The sequence below is a fragment of the Meriones unguiculatus genome, chromosome 8 (assembly GCF_030254825.1).
Source record: "Meriones unguiculatus strain TT.TT164.6M chromosome 8, Bangor_MerUng_6.1, whole genome shotgun sequence".
Lineage (NCBI taxonomy): Eukaryota > Metazoa > Chordata > Mammalia > Rodentia > Muridae > Meriones > Meriones unguiculatus.
In genome coordinates this window covers 13,186,891-13,203,739 of record NC_083356.1, presented here as the reverse complement: position 1 = coordinate 13,203,739, position 16,849 = coordinate 13,186,891, and the positions used below count along the sequence as shown (strand labels likewise).

Here is a 16,849-nt window from a genome sequence, read left to right as displayed (position 1 = left end):
AGGCGGACCACGCGCTCATGCCGTTTCGGAGGGTGAGGGCTGCTGAACCTTGATTCTCCCGAACCCTAACGGAGTCCTCAGAGCTGGAACTGCGCCCTCGCTGGCCTCCTTCCCTGATCCAGTGACCCAGCATCTCTGGGCCTTCCCGATCCCCCAAGGTCTATAGAGAGTACCCTAGGGTTCCTACTTCTTGGCCTCCAAGTCATCCAGCCTGTGGTCCCTAGGATTTGTAACGTAGCGGTGATCCCACTGTCTCAGAACAGGGTTTAGGACGAGTCCCCAAAGCCCAGCTCATGCCCACCCTGAGATTATCTATCTCCTCGCCCAGATTTGCCTGCCTTGAATACTTCCTATTTCCTCAGGCATCTCTTTTTGGGGATCTGCCCCAATTCTTAAGACTTCCCCAACCTGAAAACTTTACAAATCTGATTTCACTGGTTCTTTCAGCAAGTTGGACTTGCCCCAATGACAGGCAGCCAGGCCTTGTTGAATCACCTTCTCCACTCCACCATCAAACCCCAACCCCCATACACAAGTCTCCAAAATATCCAGTGATTTCAACACCCCCACACACATACAAGGGACTCGAAAATACCCAGTGAATATGAGGGCTGCAAACTTTGTATCAAAAATATTAAAAGACAACTACTGAATCATAAAAAGATATTTTAATACCAAACTTGTGGGAAGGCCAGTATTCCAAACTGAGTAGGGCTCAAAATAGAAGGCAGGCAGGAAGCTGGAGGGTAAAAGAGCCTTCCAGTCCTTCCGGTCTGTCCCTGGGGCTGGCTGCCTCATGACCTCCACCCAACCCTCCTAGAACCCCTAATGCTGGCTCACAGCTCTCTCCAACTTGCCACACAAGGGAGCCCTGGGGACCACAGCCTCTAGGATTAGTTTTTCACAATCCAGGCATCCAGGCATCTTAACCATGAGGGCTCTTGGAGTGGGGGGAGGGGAGCACCTCTTTGAAGCCATCTGTCTTCTTCCCTCTAGGCCCTGCCCTTGGCATGGATGGGAAGAGTTGGGCTTGAGCTCCTCTGTGCAGCCTATCCCATTCTGGGAGAGCAACAGTGGGAGAGGATGTAGCTGGTAGGGGGTTCCAGGCTGCGTACTCCGCCCAGTAGCCAGGAAAAGCCCCTCAAAAGGACTGGAAGTTCCCTCATTCCTGCATCAGCCTTGGGTATATGCCCTAGGCAGAACTACTGTGTCCACACCCTCCCACTTCCCCCTAAATCTGTCTCCTGAGTCCCATGTCCAGTATTCTGAGGATGACCAACTGGCAGGAGAGAAGCTGGTTATAGTCACAGGCTGATGGTGGCTAAGGTCCTGGGCGGCCACCAAGGAAGCCTACTGTGCCGCAGCCCTCGGAAAGTCTAGCGAAAAACATGAGAAACACACTGCAGTGGCATCTGGGATGTGCTTCCAGGGTGGCACCACCAAGGCCTGGGAGGCTCAGCGTGCATTTGGATAGGAGGCTGGGCACACCAAAGACAGTTTTGCAGACTCCAAATGGCTAGTACTCTGTTGTCCCCATAGTCTGGGAGCTCCAACTGTCACAGTGGAAGGTGCCATGTTTCTAAAGATCCTTTGGAGACCAGGATCTTGGTGATGAAGCTGGCACCTCTGTCCCAGGGGTGCCAGCACCACTCTTCCTGATGCCAAGGTCTCCACCTCAACCTGCCTCTGCTCAGTTTTCTAACTGGCCACATCCATGGACCCCGTATTAGACTGACCTAGCTCACTGCACACCTTCATCGCGTCTACCTTGTCTGATTCCTCACCTGTAAAGTGGGCACAGTGTGACAAGCTGTCAGGGATAAACAAATGAGCACATGGACCGTGCTGGTGCTGGGAACTGTTAACACTGGAATGCCTTTGTTGTATTTGCACTTGGCAAGGATCACTTGGGGAAGGGCAAGGAAGTACATACTTGAGGGTTTGATTAAGGAGTCCAAAGAACACAGAACAGGTTATGCTGCATGGGAGCGCTTTAAGAAAGCAAAAGCTTGGCTGGGCATTGGTGACACACGCTTTTAATCCCAGTAGGACTGCTGTGAGTTCAAGGCCAGCCTGGTCTACGGAGGGAGTTCCAGGATAGCCAAGGCTACACAGGGAAACCTTGTCTCTAAACCAGCTTACTTTGCTAGCACCCCTTTAAAGGATTGTAGGATGTACAATCTATTCTCTCTGAATGCCCTTTCCCTGCTCCTGCCCAACACTGTCCACTGAGCCATAGTCATAACCCAGTCTCTCAGAAGAGGAGTCTAAGTAGTCAAGAGATCCACCTACAGGTTTCTGATAGTCAGCTGGGGTTTGGCTGCAGCTCCAAAGGGCCCTGTTTTGTGCTGGGTTAGAACATTTGTAACTCACTGTACCCAGGTTTGGGGTACTGCACAACAGTATCCAATCCAGGAAGAGGTAAGACACAGCCAGCACAGACTCCTTCAACATTTAGGGACCAGGATATGGTTCCAAAATGTTTTTTACTGCTGGTACAAAGGTGGTTCTGAGGGAAAGGGCTGAAGCCAGGATAGAGCCTTGAAGGAAGAGGAAGGCTTGGCATGCTTAACCCCCTGGGAACACTGAGCCCTTTCCTAATTAGAGCACCTCCAAGAGACACCTCTGCCTAAGAGATCAATTATACCCTAAGGCCAAGACAGCAGAGAATGCAGCAGCAGCAGGCTATAGCCCAAAGCCTCTCAAGCTTCAAGGGGAGGGGCAGACACGGGGGTGGGGGGGAAGCTGGAGTATCCCTTGGCAGCCTGGGTGAAATGCATGGGGCAGGTGTCCAGGGGGCTGTTCCAAGAAAAGGAACAAGGACTATGGTGAGGACCTCAAAGCACAGCCTGGGCTTGCTTTTCCCCAAGTGGAGTGCCAGGCCCCACACCATCCCTCTCACCCTGACCAATCACAGCAGGAAAGAGATTTAGGTCCTCACAGGACAAAGAGCTTCTGCCCCCTCAAGTAGCTGCCTCTGAGAAGTAGCCATCACTCTGCAGAAGAGGGAATGAGTGGACTTGTAAAGGAGAAGGGCTGCCCCTGGCAGCTGCCTCCCTCTGTCCTGAGGTGAGAAGCCTGCTGGGCTAAAGGACCCACAACACAAGGCATCCCGGAGTGCGGGCAGATGGGAGCCAGGAGGGGGCAGGTGGTGAAGGCACCTACAGCAGTGAGGGCTACTAGCCCACTCCCATGTCCGGCTGTGAAGGACAGGTGGGGCCCAGGAAGGAGTGAGACAGTGCCAGCACAGAATCCCCAATAGTCAGGGACCAGACTGTCATTCCAAATGTCATTTTACTGCTGGGACAACGGTGGTTCCGCAAGGGAGCTGAAGCCGAGGTAGGAGCCCAAGGCTGGAAGCTCCAGCTTGGTGGAGGCCTGCCTTCAAGGGAGAGGGAACTTGGCAGACTTAGGCCCCCAGGACCACACAGGTTCGCCCTGTCCTAGGGAGGGCACAGGACTGCTTGCAGGTCCTTGGGCAGGGAGCCAATGACTGTATCGATGTACAGCTGAGCCCGCTGCAGTGTCACCTCCTTCACAGGGAGTTGGTGGCCCTGTGCCCGCACCTGGAGGGACAATGGTAGTAAGGGGCGGATGTCCTTCCGGCCTGGCGGGGGGACGCTGGGCAGTACAATGTCTTCTCACCAGCTTCTCCCTAAGTTTCAGGACTAGGTCCACCACTTCCACCTCCGACTTGTCCTGCATCCAGGCCTCGATGTTCTGTTAGGGACATTTCAGGTTCTTCTCGCCAAGCCTCCCACTCACCCTGGGCCTGCACCTACCCCCTCCCTCTGCCTTCCCTCACCGCCTCACAAATAGCTTCCAGGTGCAGAGCCTCCAGCTTCTGGGCCATCTCTTTGTGTCGTTGCCGATACCAGCCATCAAAATGGGGGGACTTGAAAAAACGCCTGTGATGGCAAGAGGCAGCTAAGGGGCTGTCCTAGTGTACTTGGGGGCCACCCACAGCCGTCCGTGGCAGGTGTTTTCCCACCTGTAGAGGCCCAGCCAGTCGCCCTTGAGGATGCAGGTGAGCTGGGGTCCTGCATGCTCCAGGCTACGCAGGAAATCATCCTGGCGGAAGGGGCAGATCTGGGGGGGGCTCTGAGACAAAGGTCGTATGAGCTGGGTGCTGAAGAGCACAGGCCCTGCCTTTCAGCAGGATGGGACCCTCCCCCCAGGTTATCTCTGGAGATCTTCACCCCACCCTGCTTGGGACAGATCCCTGGACAGCCCTTCAGGAGCTCTGTCAGTGCCCCTCCTTGCAGTCCTCATTTCTCTGCCCTGTGGGGGGGGACACTAGGCAGGCACAGTGTCAACTTTGTGCCCTGGTGGCTCCGGCATCATAGGCACCCTCTCTGTTCCATGTGGACACCTGCCTCAGGCCTTCCCTTCTTGGTATGGGGACAGAAATGACCCTCCCCGGAAGACCCCGGGCTCTACCTTCCAGGGTGTGATGCTCTTCTGCAGTGGCATGAGGCTGGCCATGTAGTGTTCCTGAAGGGTAAGGAACAGGGAATGAACGTGGGCCACAAGCTCTGTGGTCACAGCCTCTGCCGTCACCGCCCCCGGCTATCTCCCCTCACGCCCATTTGCTGGCGCACCCCTGCCTGTCTCACCAGAGGAATGATGAAACTCTGTGTGAGCTCTAGGAGGTGGCGCCTCAGCAGGGCGCTCAGCGTGTCCCACGGCCGTTTCTTCTGTACGCCCTGCAGGGGGGAGCAGGGGACCGGGTCTCAGTACTGACTGGGTAACCCTGCACCTTCCACACCACACCAAGTCCCCACATCCAGGCCCCACCCAACAGCCTCTACCTTGAGCAGTCGTTTAAGCAGCGCTTTGTCTCGGTGGAGGTGGGCAGTATATGAGGTGTAGAGGCCTGACGGGAGGTCAGAGCTGTGGCTGTCCATTCAGCCTCCCTCCCACACTCCCACAGCTCTGGTGATGAAGATGGCTGTCTCATCTGCCTACAGCCCCATTCCCTTGAGAACCTGCATATCTCTCACCCCATCCGTCCCAAGACTCAAGGGACCTGCTAAAGAAGACAGTGCCCCCCCACCTGTCACCATGGGGCCTGAGTCCGAAGAAAAAGAGTCAGAAGGCCTGGCCATCACCACGGGATGGATCTACCAAGTGCAGGACAGGCCTTGCCAGGGTAGATGGGGCTGAGGCCCAAGAGGGAGGCACAGACCTGGCTTGGTGTCGAGGGTCTTCAGCCGAGAGGGTTTTTTAAGCTTGACCTGCTTAGGAAGATCCCCTGTGAAATACACCCAGTAGGCAAGGCTCAGTACCCTAATATGGGCTCAGAGGCATTGGGTACAGAAACCGCTTAGGTACCAAGCAGGTGAGGCCCTGGACTTCTCACCTGCCATCTTGGGCTCCCCAACTCGGAGGACATGGGGCCAGTGCTGGAGTGTTTTGATAAAGAAAGGGTTTGTGACTCCCAGGACCACGTTTGGTCTAGAGAGGGAGAGAGAGAAAAAAAAAAGAGAGAAGAGGCAGAGAGAGGCCCAGGGGAGGTGGTATGTGAGAGCAGGAAGGACATGTACTCACGGAGCCTGCGTTCGTGTCGTGAGCTCCTTGAACTCGCTGTCGTGAATGGTGAAGTAGGGGCGGAAGTCACAGCAGAACTTCAGGGGCTGTAGGCAGCTGTGGGGTGGGGGCAGTGAGGTATGGGTAAGGCTGGGGTAACCAGGCACAGCCATGACAGGCTAGTGGGTAAAGTTTGTACCTGGTCAGGGCTAGCACCAGCTCTGAAGACACGTCGGGCGAAGGTGCCAGGACCAGTAGGGGCTCCCCAAGGAGCATGAGCTCCCACAGGGTCTGCACGTGGGTCAGCACTGGCCGGAAGCACCTGGTGCAGGACAGAGCAATTGGGGCAGTCAGATGGCTTTGTTACAAAGGTGGTGAGCAAGTGGAGCCTCGGGTCATTAGATTCAGCCCGTGTTCGGACAGACTGCCTGAGCTAATGCTGGCCTGGACCCTGCCTGTGAGGGGCTGGAAAGCCTGCTGAAGATCCAAAGTCCCAGGAGGGACTGCTAATCCAGGGCCCTGCTACGCCTATTGCCTCTTATGCCTCTGGACTAAAGCCCTGGCTCCTGCTGGGCCCAGAATGGAACAAGATCATTTCTAAGTCTAGGCTCCCTTGAAGACATTTGGAAAGGCACAAAGGGGCACCTCAGAGAGCCAATGTCTCCCTGACAACCTCTCTGGGCACAGAACCTTCCTGCCCACTGTACCCACTCCCTCTAAGTCAGACGCTTGGACACAGGTTTCCTCAAGGGTCTCTGGGTCACTCAGACGAGCAGCCTCTCTTGGCATGACATATACACTTGTGTGTGTGTTCAGGTAGGCTCCCTCAGAGCTCACCTGAACAGATCCAGTTCATGGACACTAGTGAGGACGACTGGGGCTGGCAGCAGGTTCTGAGGAGTGAAGGGAAGATAAGTCAGGCCATGGCAAAGGCTCTATTTGATGATCACCCTGCAGCCCCTGGACCCCTGCCATTCCCCTGCCCCCAAGCACAGGCTCCATAACGAGACACCTCTGGCCACCACCATGGCTTTGCCTAGGTTTGGCCACCCACAAAGTAGGCTAGCGAGGCAGAAGAGACAACCATCCAGCCCAGGAACAGAAATCAGGCTAAGGCCCAGGCCCCTACCTCTTGGTCATGCTTTGGAGGATTGGATTCTAGCTTGTCCACCCTGGATGGGATCTGCACCTGGAGAGGAAGGAAGCAGCTGCCAGGAAGTGAGTAGACTGACTCCACCCACCAATACCAGCATAGCTTACTCTTCAGCTGGCCCTCACCTGAATGACGACTCCCATAATAGGTAGATTCAGGGTCTGCCCGGGCACAGGGGCTGGCCATTGGTCAATCTCATTACAAACTGTGGACACAGACGGCCGATATCAGGAGCCTTCCCAAAAGGCTGAGACGAGACAATGCTGGCCATGTTAGGTGGCCACTCACCTGCTTCCAGGCAGGGTGTCAGCTTCTCAAAGTACTCAGGGGCGATCAGGCTTAACAGTGACTGAAACAGCCGGACAAATGGCAGACGGGACACCAACACTAAAGACTGTGATGATGTGGGGCCAATCAGAGAGCATTCAACTACAGACATCACTCTTATAACTCAGGAGCCCATGGCAACCCTGAAGCCACGCTTACTCACAGTTGACCAGGGCAGCACATGCCTGCCACCCCATTGGACAGCTGCCACAAACTAGCCTAACTTATATATCAGGATTGTATAAGAGAAGCCTGACGTCTGCACCTTAGGGTAGATAACACCAGATTGTGACAGCAGGACTGGATCCGGGGCCCTCAGAGGGAAATGTGGGCTGGCTAAGTTCCTTACCCTGGCAGTGTGATGACACTAGCAAGACTTGAGCGCTGGGATATTCTGGGCCTGAGGACAGAAAGGCCTCAAGTGCCATACTAGATAAGGAAGGGCTTCAGGAAGTCCTAGGCCCAGTGGTGACTCCTCCTTGGTCCTACTACCCCAGTGGGCTGCAAATGGACAGGCACTCCTGGAGGCCAGGACCCCCCGCTAGCTGTCCACCACACTATCTCCCAGTGGCATGCAGCTCACCTTCTGGAAGTAGCCCCTCTTCACAGAGCTGTCCTTCACCTGTCTGAAGTACACATAGCCCAGGTAGTGCGCTGGCTCCCTCTGTAAGGAGTGCAGTGTTAGCCATGCCCTATCTTGGGTATCAGCTAGATCCAGGGTGACGTAAGCAGAGGCCGTTAAGAAGGAAACTTAAGGCTGGGCATGGTGGCACATGCCTCTTTTAATCCCAGCACTCAGAGCTAAGGTTGGGAGGCAAAGGCAGGTGGGTTTCTGTGAGTTCAACATCAGCCCGGTCTGTACAGCGAGCTTCAGGACTGCCAGCGATATGTGAGACAGCCGATCTTTAAAAAAATAAAGGGGGGGGGGGGGTGAGGGGGAGTAGAGGACCTAAGAATCCAGGAGATCCAAAAGGCACTTGCCCCTGAGCCTAGGACCTGCCCTCTGCCTACTACAGTGGGACCTGGGATTCTCTAATTCAAAGACTGGGCTAAACTAGTCTAGGGGACATGTGTTGATTCAGAAAGGACTTAGCCAACATAAGAGTGGCCCAAGACCCTTGGAAGGCCCTGCAGACTTCTGCTCACTGAGCCATACTTTATTTAACCACACAAGGGGCCAGGAAGGATGATGCACAGAATCAACTTTAGTGATCCTGGTGAACCCAGTAAGAGCTGGCCTAGGTGGAGAACCCCTCCCTCCCCATAACAGCGTCATCAGGGCTTAAAACAGTCATTGACCTCACAGGATGGGCTGGGAAGGGAGGGATGTTCACAGCCAGGAGCCAGGAGACCCTGGCAAAGGGAAAGAAGGCCCAAACCAGAGAGACACCCCACCACTCACCTGAAGTGCTAAGGGGGCCTTGTTGTTGTAAGGCCCGTCGTCAACATGCCAGAGACTTCTCTGTCCTCCACACTGACGCATGCGGAAGCTGAACTGAGTGTCTCCGAGGCATCCTGAAAAGATGCGGCCCCACCACGCGTGTGTGTCACAGATGGGAGAATCTCCTTCCATTGTCTGAGGTGAGGAGCATGGGACAAGGGTGCCTGCCGCTGGGCTGGCCTTCGTTTGGCACAAATGCCCTTTCGAGGGAAATGCTGTTGTGGTTCCCAAAATGCTCCTGATCTTACACATCACGTAAGGGTCTTGGGATAAATCAACACAGAGAACCGCCTTCCATCTCCCTGCGGGGGCCCGGCTCATTCTGTACACCGTTCTCACCTGGTAGCTGATGGGACGGAGTGAAGGAGACCAGATTGCCCAGAATTAAGGCTTTCCATGGGTTTTAGAGAGCCTGGCTACCTTGCTGAAGCTTGGGCTCCAGCGAGGACCCAACCTTAGAGCATCCTGCTGGCAGCCTCAATACCACTGGCCTGTGCCCCATCATCCCATTTTTTTGTTTACTACTTACCAGCCCCAGAGGCACTGTCCAGTCCAGGGAGTGTGGGGTGACCTACCTGAGTGAGAGTCTGGAAATGACAGGTAGCAGATGCTGCTTTTCTGAAACAAACAAGAGCCCAGTGAGGGCTGGCTCACTCCAGGGGCCATCCATTCCCAAGAAATCCAGAACCTACCTCCTTGTCTGTGAGCCGGAAGTCACTTGGGTAGACTAGCTGCAGGGGAAGACAGAGAACACTTGGTGTATCTGCCTGAGCTGACGATGTCCACTAAGACAGCTCAGCAGGAGGCCACAGGCACATGTGGGAGGCCACGTAATGGCCTCCACGTAATGGCCTCCCAGTAACCTCCTCCTCCCCTATACTCTTTATTTCTTTCCTTTCTTTCTTTTTTTTATTTCTATTTTTTTTTGGGGGGGGGGGGGCGGAGAGAGGTTATAGTTTCAATTTGCAGCCCTGGCTGTCTCAAAACTCACGATATAGCTCAGGCTGCCCTTAGATTCAGAGAGAAGCCAGGCGTGGTAGAGCATGCTTTCAATTCCAGCACTCAAGGAGGCCAGGACAGGTGGATTGCTGTGAGTTGGAGAACAGCCTGGTCTACAAAACTAGTCCAGGTCAGTCAAGGCTACAGAGAAACTCTGTCTCAAAAGCAAAACCTCACAGAGATCTACTTGCCTCTGCCTCTAGAGTGCTGGGATTAAAGACAAGTACCATCACAGTCTATTTGTTATCTTTTTTTCTCTACTTTTCTTGGTTTTGTTTTTGTTTTTCTTTTGGTTGTTTTGTTTTGTTGAGACAGAGTTTTTCTGCGTAAACCCTGGCTGTCTGGAACTAGATCTGTAGGTCAGGCTGTCCTTGAACTCAGAGATACTCCTGCTTCTGCTTTTCAATTGCTGGGATTAAAGGCATGTGCCACCATTGCTGGGGACTTCTTTTTTAAATGTGTGTATAAGGCCAGGCATGATGGCCCGAACACCTTTAATCCCAGCACTCAGGAGGCAGAGACTGCCGCTGGTAGAGGAGAGGATGGATGAGGAGTAGGCAGTGAGACCAGGGAACTCCAGTTCCAGGAACTCCAATTTTTCCCCGACCTCCACAGGTTCCTGCACGCAGAGGAACCATGCAGGCTCACTAGTAGACCAGGCTGGCTTCGCCTTCACCTATATTGGCTTTTCGAGGGAGGGGTCACGACTCATGGCCTCTGACTCCAAGTACTAGGATCGAAAGTGTGCACCACCATGCTGGCTCTCAGCTTGCTTTCTTATATCACCCAGGACGACCTGTCAATGGGTGGCAGTGCCCACCGCAGACTGGGCCTTCCACATCATTCACTAATTAAGAAAGAAAGAAAAAAAGAAGGAAGGAAAGAAATTGCAGTGGTGGCGCACACCTTTAATCCCAGCACTGGGAAGACAGAGGCAGGTGTATCTGAGGCCAGGCCAGCCTAGCCTACTGACCAAGGGCTATACAGAGAAACCCTGTCTCAAAAATAAGATAGATAGATAGATAGATAGATAGATAGATAGATAGATGGATAGATCAATCCAAAACCACCACCACCATCACCAAAAACTGCAAAGGAGTTCTGAGACTGTGAAAGCTGCCTCCTGGGAGGGTATGAACACCACAGTAAAGGATTTCTTTGGGCATACTGGCCAGAGGACACCCCAGAGGCTTCCCAGTTGAGCTGGGTCATCGAGTTTTAAAGGACTGAGATGGCAGAGCCAGGCCCTTCAACTGACCTACATGAACCAGCCACACATGGCCCCATGACCATGACCTTCTCCATTTCCCTTTAAAGACAGATACCCTGTCTTGCACATAGGTTCTGGTGCATCCATCTGCAGAGAGTTGCCATGTGTGTGTGCTGGAGTCCCTGTGAGTACTAAAGTCCAAAACTGTTTCTAGCAAAGCTAGCTCCTGCAGGACAAGAGCCTACATCCCCATGAGCTGAGCATAGACATAGCCAGACCTGTCTGGTGATAGCTACTCAGAATTTGATTGGCTGAAGAATGAATGAGTCAATGACCACTTTTTGCCTTCAATTGTATTGGCTTTTTGAGAGGAGAGGGTCTCACTGCCTCCTTACTATCCTCACTTAGCTGAGCCTGTATGAATCTCTCAGAGGTGGCATGTGTCTTTCTTCCACATTCTCATACCACAATCAATCCTGGGCTTCACAACACTCAGTCAGGCTGAGCTGTGAATGAATGCAGGGCAAAAGCTCTTCGCAAGTCTGTAGGACCCTGCACTTCCCTGAGATTTCTAGGGTGAAAAGGGAAAAGACAAAAGGCAAACAGGATGAGGGTCACATGCATGACCCACCCCACAGACTCACTGCTGGGTTTCTATATACAAGTCAGGGGTCAAAAAGGCTTAAGGCACTGCTATTGCACATTGGGTCTCTAATACTCAGCCAGCTGCGCTCCAACAACACTCATTGCCCAACTGAATAGCCTCAGCAGAAGCTCAGGAGTCCAGGTCCACATAGCCTTTAACATCGCCTTCAGGCCAGGCACGATGATAAGCGCAGCATGTGGAAGGCAGGCAGGAAGACTGTCACAAGTTTTGAACAGCCTATCTTGTTTTGTAAATTCCAGGCAGCAAAGTCTATACAGCAAATACAAGCAAACCAACAAACCAGGCTTGCTTTCTTTCTTTGGTTGAAGGAAAAGTGTCTTAATTTCTGTTGTGATTTTATGGAAAAGAGTTTGTACAGCAGAAAGTAGGGGCTTTACAGCCAAAGGTAAGTCACCTCTCTGTCAAGTGGTACTTTTTACCAGAGTCTGTGTAATAAGAATCATGGTACCATTTACAACAGCCAACAGTGTATGTGACGAGAATCATGTGGAGGAGGCTGAGGTCTCTAAGGAGCCTCAGAGTCCCTCCTAAGGATTATGTTTTTCTGTTTAGAAGGTTTTAGACCTCTAACCTCTCAGAGATAATCTGAGCCACAGCATTTCCCACCCACAAAGGTATGCTGCACCAGCTGCCTCAAGGTAAACTCACAACCTCTCAGGCTCTCACAGGTCCCTCTGATAGTATGGTCTGCCTCTGAGACAACCCCCATCTACAGTGGACCTCCTGGGATGGCCAGCTTTGTGTCAAGGCCCTTTAGCACACAGACATTATCTTGACTGTTCCTGCCAAAGGCCTCACTGAGCCTGTAACATTTTCTTTCTCTTCCTCTTTATCTTTCTAGTGGTTTTGTGGTTTTTGTTTTGTTGTTTTCCTTTTTTTTTTTCTTATTTTTCTTTTCTGAGACAAAGTCTCATTATATATAGCCTTGGCTAGCCTGGAACTCATTATGATGATGACCAGGCTGGCCTTGAATTTACAGAGATCAGCCTGCTTCTGCCTCCAGAGTACTGGATTAAAGATATGTATCACAATGCCCACTGGATGTTTTTGTTTGTTTTTTTTATTTTAGACAAGGTCTCATCCTGTAGCTCAGGTTCCTCTGTGACTCATGATATAACCCATACTGGCGTCAAACTCACATCCTACCTCAGTCTACCAAACGCTGGGTTTGTATGCACCACTCTGCCTGTCTGATATTTTCATCTTATCTAGTAGAAGAAAAGCTGCCTTTATGGGTAGGTGGGTAAGTGGATGGAGGCCTTTAAACTACAGAAAGACCACATCAAAAGCCTAAGGCCCTGCCCAACTGCACACAGCTGGTGACCAGATGCCAAAGGTTGAGAAGAGCTCAAGACAGAGGGGCCAAGCAGGGCCTCACAGGGTCTGGATCTGATTCCAGTTGAAAGAATGCCACAAATTTTTTTTTAGCAGGAAAGCCAACTATGGGTGACACTGGAGACTGCAGCAGACCCCATGTGAGACCTGGGGGTGGGAGTGGGGGTTGGGGAGGCCGACCCTAGGACCCTGGCTTTAGCAGCCAAGGGGCAGGAGCTATTTTTGACTCTTTAGGAAAAGATGCTGCGTTGGATACATTGATGGATAGGCAGTCAGGCCTTAGAGACCTTTCCTTCCTTTGCCTGGGAAGCGCTCCTAGAGCTCTGAGGAAGAGGCTCCACTTGGAGAGGTGACAGGGAATAGGAAAGGAGGTTGCTAAGCTAGTCACTAGTCGAAGGAAGTGGGGGAAAGGTCAGCCTGAGGGTACAAAGTATTCAGTGAGGCTCCTAAGAGGACCCTAGACCAAGCAGGAAGGCTACAGGCGAGGAGGCCATGAGGCCTGCTTCCTGGAGGGTGGGAGCCCGGGGTAGAGAAACCGCACGGCGGGGTAGGGGAATTGGAGGAAAGGAGCAGCAGGGGTGCAGGCGAGGGAAGGGAGGAGCGTGGGAGGAGGGGCATCGAGAGAGGAGGGACGTCCAGAGAGGAGGGGCCTCCGGAGAGGTTCAGGCCGCAGAAGGAAAGGCATTGAGACGGTCCTGGTGGGTCAGCTAGCCCATCAGCTCACCTCTAGCGCCTGGCCCAGCTCCAGATCGAAGGTGACCACGCACACGCACTCCAGCCAGGCGGAGAAGCGCGCCCAGGGCACCGCGGAGGCCCGCGCTGCGCGGCCGGAGGACATGGATCTAGTCCCGCCTAGCCCTTCGCCAGCTTCCTGAGGCCGGGTGCCCACCGGCACCTCCATGGTAGTAGCTCCAGCGGTACCGGCACGTTGCGGGGAACCGCGGGGGTTCACCTGGCCCGCCTCGGAGCAGTCGAGCTGCTGCCGCAGGCCAGAAGGGCCCCTGAGCAGCCGCGCGCCCCCTGGTGCTAGAAGAGCGCCCGCCCTGGGGTGTCGCCTAATGTACCAGCGAGAAAGGCCCCAGCCGGTTAGAGGGGTCTGGAGCTGTTGGTGCTTCCCGATAATGGAGGGTGCGTGACCCGGGTCGGCCAGTAGGGGGCTAGCGCGGCGCTGCATCTGGCAAGGCGAGCTAGGGCGGTTCCTGATATCCCTGGCCCGCGCCGGGATCTTAGGGGACTTTGGGCGTGAAGTGGTGTCCACCTGGGGTGTCAGAGGTTTTCACCCCTCTGGACCACATAGAGTTGTATTGGACCACCCAGGGGTATCCAATCGGGCCGAGGGTTGTGAGTATAATGCTCATTTTGCGTGTCATAGGTGCACCACCTTATCAGTCATCTACAAGGTTCATGCTGGACCATCGCCCAAGCTAGTGACAGAGAAAAACCTCAAAAACTCAATACTTTAAAAGTGTGAAAACCACATCACGGCCGGTCGGTGAGGGTGCATGCCTTCAATCCCAGCACAAAAACAAACAAATATGAAAACTATGATGTTTGGGGCTGGAGAAATGGCTCAGAGGGTACGAAAATGGGCTGCTCTTCCAGAGAACCCGGGTTCGATTCTCAGCACCCACGTGGCAGCTCACAACTGTAACCGCACTTCAAGCAGATTCGATGCCCTCTTCTGACCTACACCGGCGCCAGGCATGCATGTAGTACACAGGCAAACACTCGAGAAAGAAGTCTTAACACCTCAGTGTTTCAAGTTTGCAGCTTTGTGTCTGAGTGTACAGCTCTCCTGTACTACACTGGGATTCCCTTGGGTTTGGACACCACTACCCATCTTTACTGAAGGCCATTCTAGCTAAGTTGGCATGTCCGTCCCAGACCCACTCCTCCTCCGGCCTGGTGTGCCCCTTCTTGCTATCAAAGAGGCAGCCTGCTGCTGCCTCCAGGAGTAATGTAGTTTGTTAGAACCAAGGGGCAATGAGGCAGGCTGTAAAGACAGGAAAATTTGGAGGGACATGAGAAGGGGATTGGAGAGCCTTCCTCCTGCCCACCTCCAGCACATTTAATGACTGCTTAAGGCCTTTCTTTCTTCCCAGCTGTAAACCTGTGATTTTCACAGAAATCCCATTAGAAATATGGTGTACAGGGAAAGAACATACACTAAATCTCTTGTGCAACCCTATCCGCTTCTCAGTTTACCTTATCAGATTTCCATCCAAGGCATTCCCAGGGCTACCTCACCCATCCTACTTATCAAAAGTGGGGAGGAGGCCCTTGAAATCTGTTGAAATAATACCACCTAAGAGACATCAAGATGAGATATACGACCAATGCTCAAACAATTACAACTCCCCCTTATGGAGCCCATACCTATAGATTTGTGTTACTGGCTCCTTGAGAAACCTACACCTATCCTCTTGGATGCATCTTACTTTCTTCTAAGTCTTCTGACCCTCGCTTGAGACAGGGTCTCTCTATGTAATCCTGGCTTGTGTGGAACTTATATGTAGATCAGGTGCATCTTGAACAAGGTCTGTGGCTCTGCTGGAATTAAAGGCAGCTATTACCACCTACACCAAAGGGCTCTGTCTCTGTGTTTTGTTTCCTCTGCCTCCCAGGCTCTGGGATTAAAGGTGTGCACCACCACCACTAGGCTGCATTGTATGTCTTAGCACTTGTCCTTAAGCTTATATTAAAATATTTCTATTAAGTCCCAACTCTTATTCTGTTGGAAGTTGGAGCCACAATGCTGATGGAGATAAGGAGGGTGAAAAGTATTTAGCCAGAGTGTATTGCAATTTCACACTTCATTGCCTTAGAGTCATTTTGTTTGGTTGGTTTCTTTGAGGGCTGGTGGTTTTTCCAGACAGGGTTTCTTTGTGTAGCCCTGGCTGTCCTAGACTTGCTTTGTAGACTAGGCTGGCCTTGAACTCGCAGTTATCTGTCTGCCTCTGCCTTCCAAGGTGCTGGGATTACAGGCCTGAGCTGTAAGAAAGTTCCCCAGTGCTTTCTTACACAGAGTCCAAGCAGGAGCCTGGCTATTGCTTTGTGAGGACCGAATGGCTGAGTTAGCCCCAGTGTCAAGGCTTCTGTCTTCCACAGGACTCTCCCAGCAACAAGCTGCTGTATGCTAAGGAGATCTCTACCTACAAGAAGATGGTGGAGGAGTGAATGATATGGAGGAGGGCTGGGGAGCAGCTGGGAATCCGATTCCTAAGAGACCCCAGGGTCTTCTTTCCCCAGCCTGGCCTCGAACTCACAGAACTCCACCTGCCTCTGCCTCCCAGAAAGCTGCCATTACAGGTAGCATGCCCAGCTAAAGCCATCTTTTTTATTGTCATGGAAGTGCCTATCATAATCACAAGCTATCAATAGAGACGATGCTTCCATTAAAGTAAATAAATAAATTAGGCCAAACTCTCCTTCATAGAATGACTAGTCTTGAAACTCTTTTCTATGTCAAAGCCATACATCTAAGTCTGGTCTGAGGTGAGATCCTTAAAGGTCTAAGACTGAAGATGTCAGCGTGGCAACACTATCTAGTCTACTATGTTTTTTACATGTTTTTATTTTTTATGCTCCTTCTTCCAAAATGACTAACTTGGACCAGGCTACCCCAACAATCTCAAAGTCTTTTGTTGTTTTATTTATTTGTTTGTTTGTTTGTTTTGAGGCAAGGTTTCTCTGTGTAACAGCCCTGGCTTTAAACTGGGCTGGCCTTGAACTCATGGAGAGATCAATCAGCCTTTGCTTCCCTAATGCTGGGATTAAAGATGTGTGCCACCACCCCCTGTCTTCAATATCCAAGACTCAAGTGCTTTGTTTCATTCCTGTGGACTTATGGGAAGGCCAGATAGACCTCAAAACTCACCATCATCAAAGTAGAGAAGATTGTGAAGCCACCACCAATACCTTTTTTGTTATGACTGTTGTTCACTGACTTTTTTGTTTCTTTTGTTTTTCAAGACAGGGTTTCTCTGTGTGTAGCCTTGGCTGTTCTGAACTCTGTGGACCAGGCTGGCCTTGAACTCACAGAGATCCACCTGCCTCTTCCTCCCAAGGGCTGGGATCAAAAGTGTGCACCTCTGGCCACCACCCAGCTTCACTGATTAAGTGACTAGAAATTACACACAGCCCATCTGCCCAAAGTACTCGTAAGGTTCCAACCATGGATGTGAGCTT

At 52.3% G+C, this 16,849-nt stretch overlaps 1 protein-coding gene across 3 annotated transcripts; it reads right to left on the bottom strand.

Annotated features, from left to right (window-relative positions):
• Positions 1 to 653: 653 nt before the first annotated feature.
• On the bottom strand, positions 654 to 13,770 carry Dennd6b (DENN domain containing 6B). 3 transcript variants are annotated; one of them, XM_060388843.1, is made up of 20 exons: positions 13,386 to 13,770; positions 9,143 to 9,181; positions 9,026 to 9,068; positions 8,412 to 8,524; positions 7,593 to 7,673; positions 6,971 to 7,076; positions 6,808 to 6,887; positions 6,659 to 6,718; positions 6,367 to 6,422; positions 5,729 to 5,851; positions 5,551 to 5,646; positions 5,363 to 5,457; positions 5,189 to 5,254; positions 4,812 to 4,876; positions 4,617 to 4,706; positions 4,441 to 4,494; positions 3,992 to 4,071; positions 3,806 to 3,908; positions 3,646 to 3,720; positions 654 to 3,566 (listed from the first exon to the last, which is right to left on the bottom strand). In XM_060388843.1, the coding sequence occupies exons 1-20, from the start codon at positions 13,560 to 13,562 to the stop codon at positions 3,444 to 3,446; spliced, it is 1,725 nt and encodes a 574-aa protein (XP_060244826.1). In that variant the 5' UTR covers positions 13,563 to 13,770; the 3' UTR covers positions 654 to 3,443. The 3 variants fall into 3 exon arrangements, 2 of the variants coding, with proteins under 2 accessions (XP_060244826.1, XP_021494659.1); XM_021638984.2 differs by having other exon boundaries at positions 3,992 to 4,101; positions 13,386 to 13,767; XR_009593593.1 differs by having other exon boundaries at positions 3,504 to 3,566; positions 3,814 to 3,908; positions 3,992 to 4,101; positions 13,386 to 13,768.
• Between the last annotated feature and the right edge of the window lie 3,079 nt (positions 13,771 to 16,849).

What these genes read in the sequence shown, in the direction of transcription:
- Dennd6b (XM_021638984.2), bottom strand. Translation starts at nt 13,562, where the DNA reads ATGGAGGTGCCGGTGGGCACCCGGCCTCAGGAAGCTGGCGAAGGGCTA. An exon ending in TTATGGGAGTCGTCATTCAG is followed by an intron (nt 6,719 to 6,807) that starts GTGAGGGCCAGC and finishes CTTCCTCTCCAG; the next exon opens with GTGCAGATCCCATCCAGGGT. An exon ending in TGGGGAGCCCAAGATGGCAG is followed by an intron (nt 5,255 to 5,362) that starts GTGAGAAGTCCA and finishes TGTATTTCACAG; the next exon opens with GGGATCTTCCTAAGCAGGTC.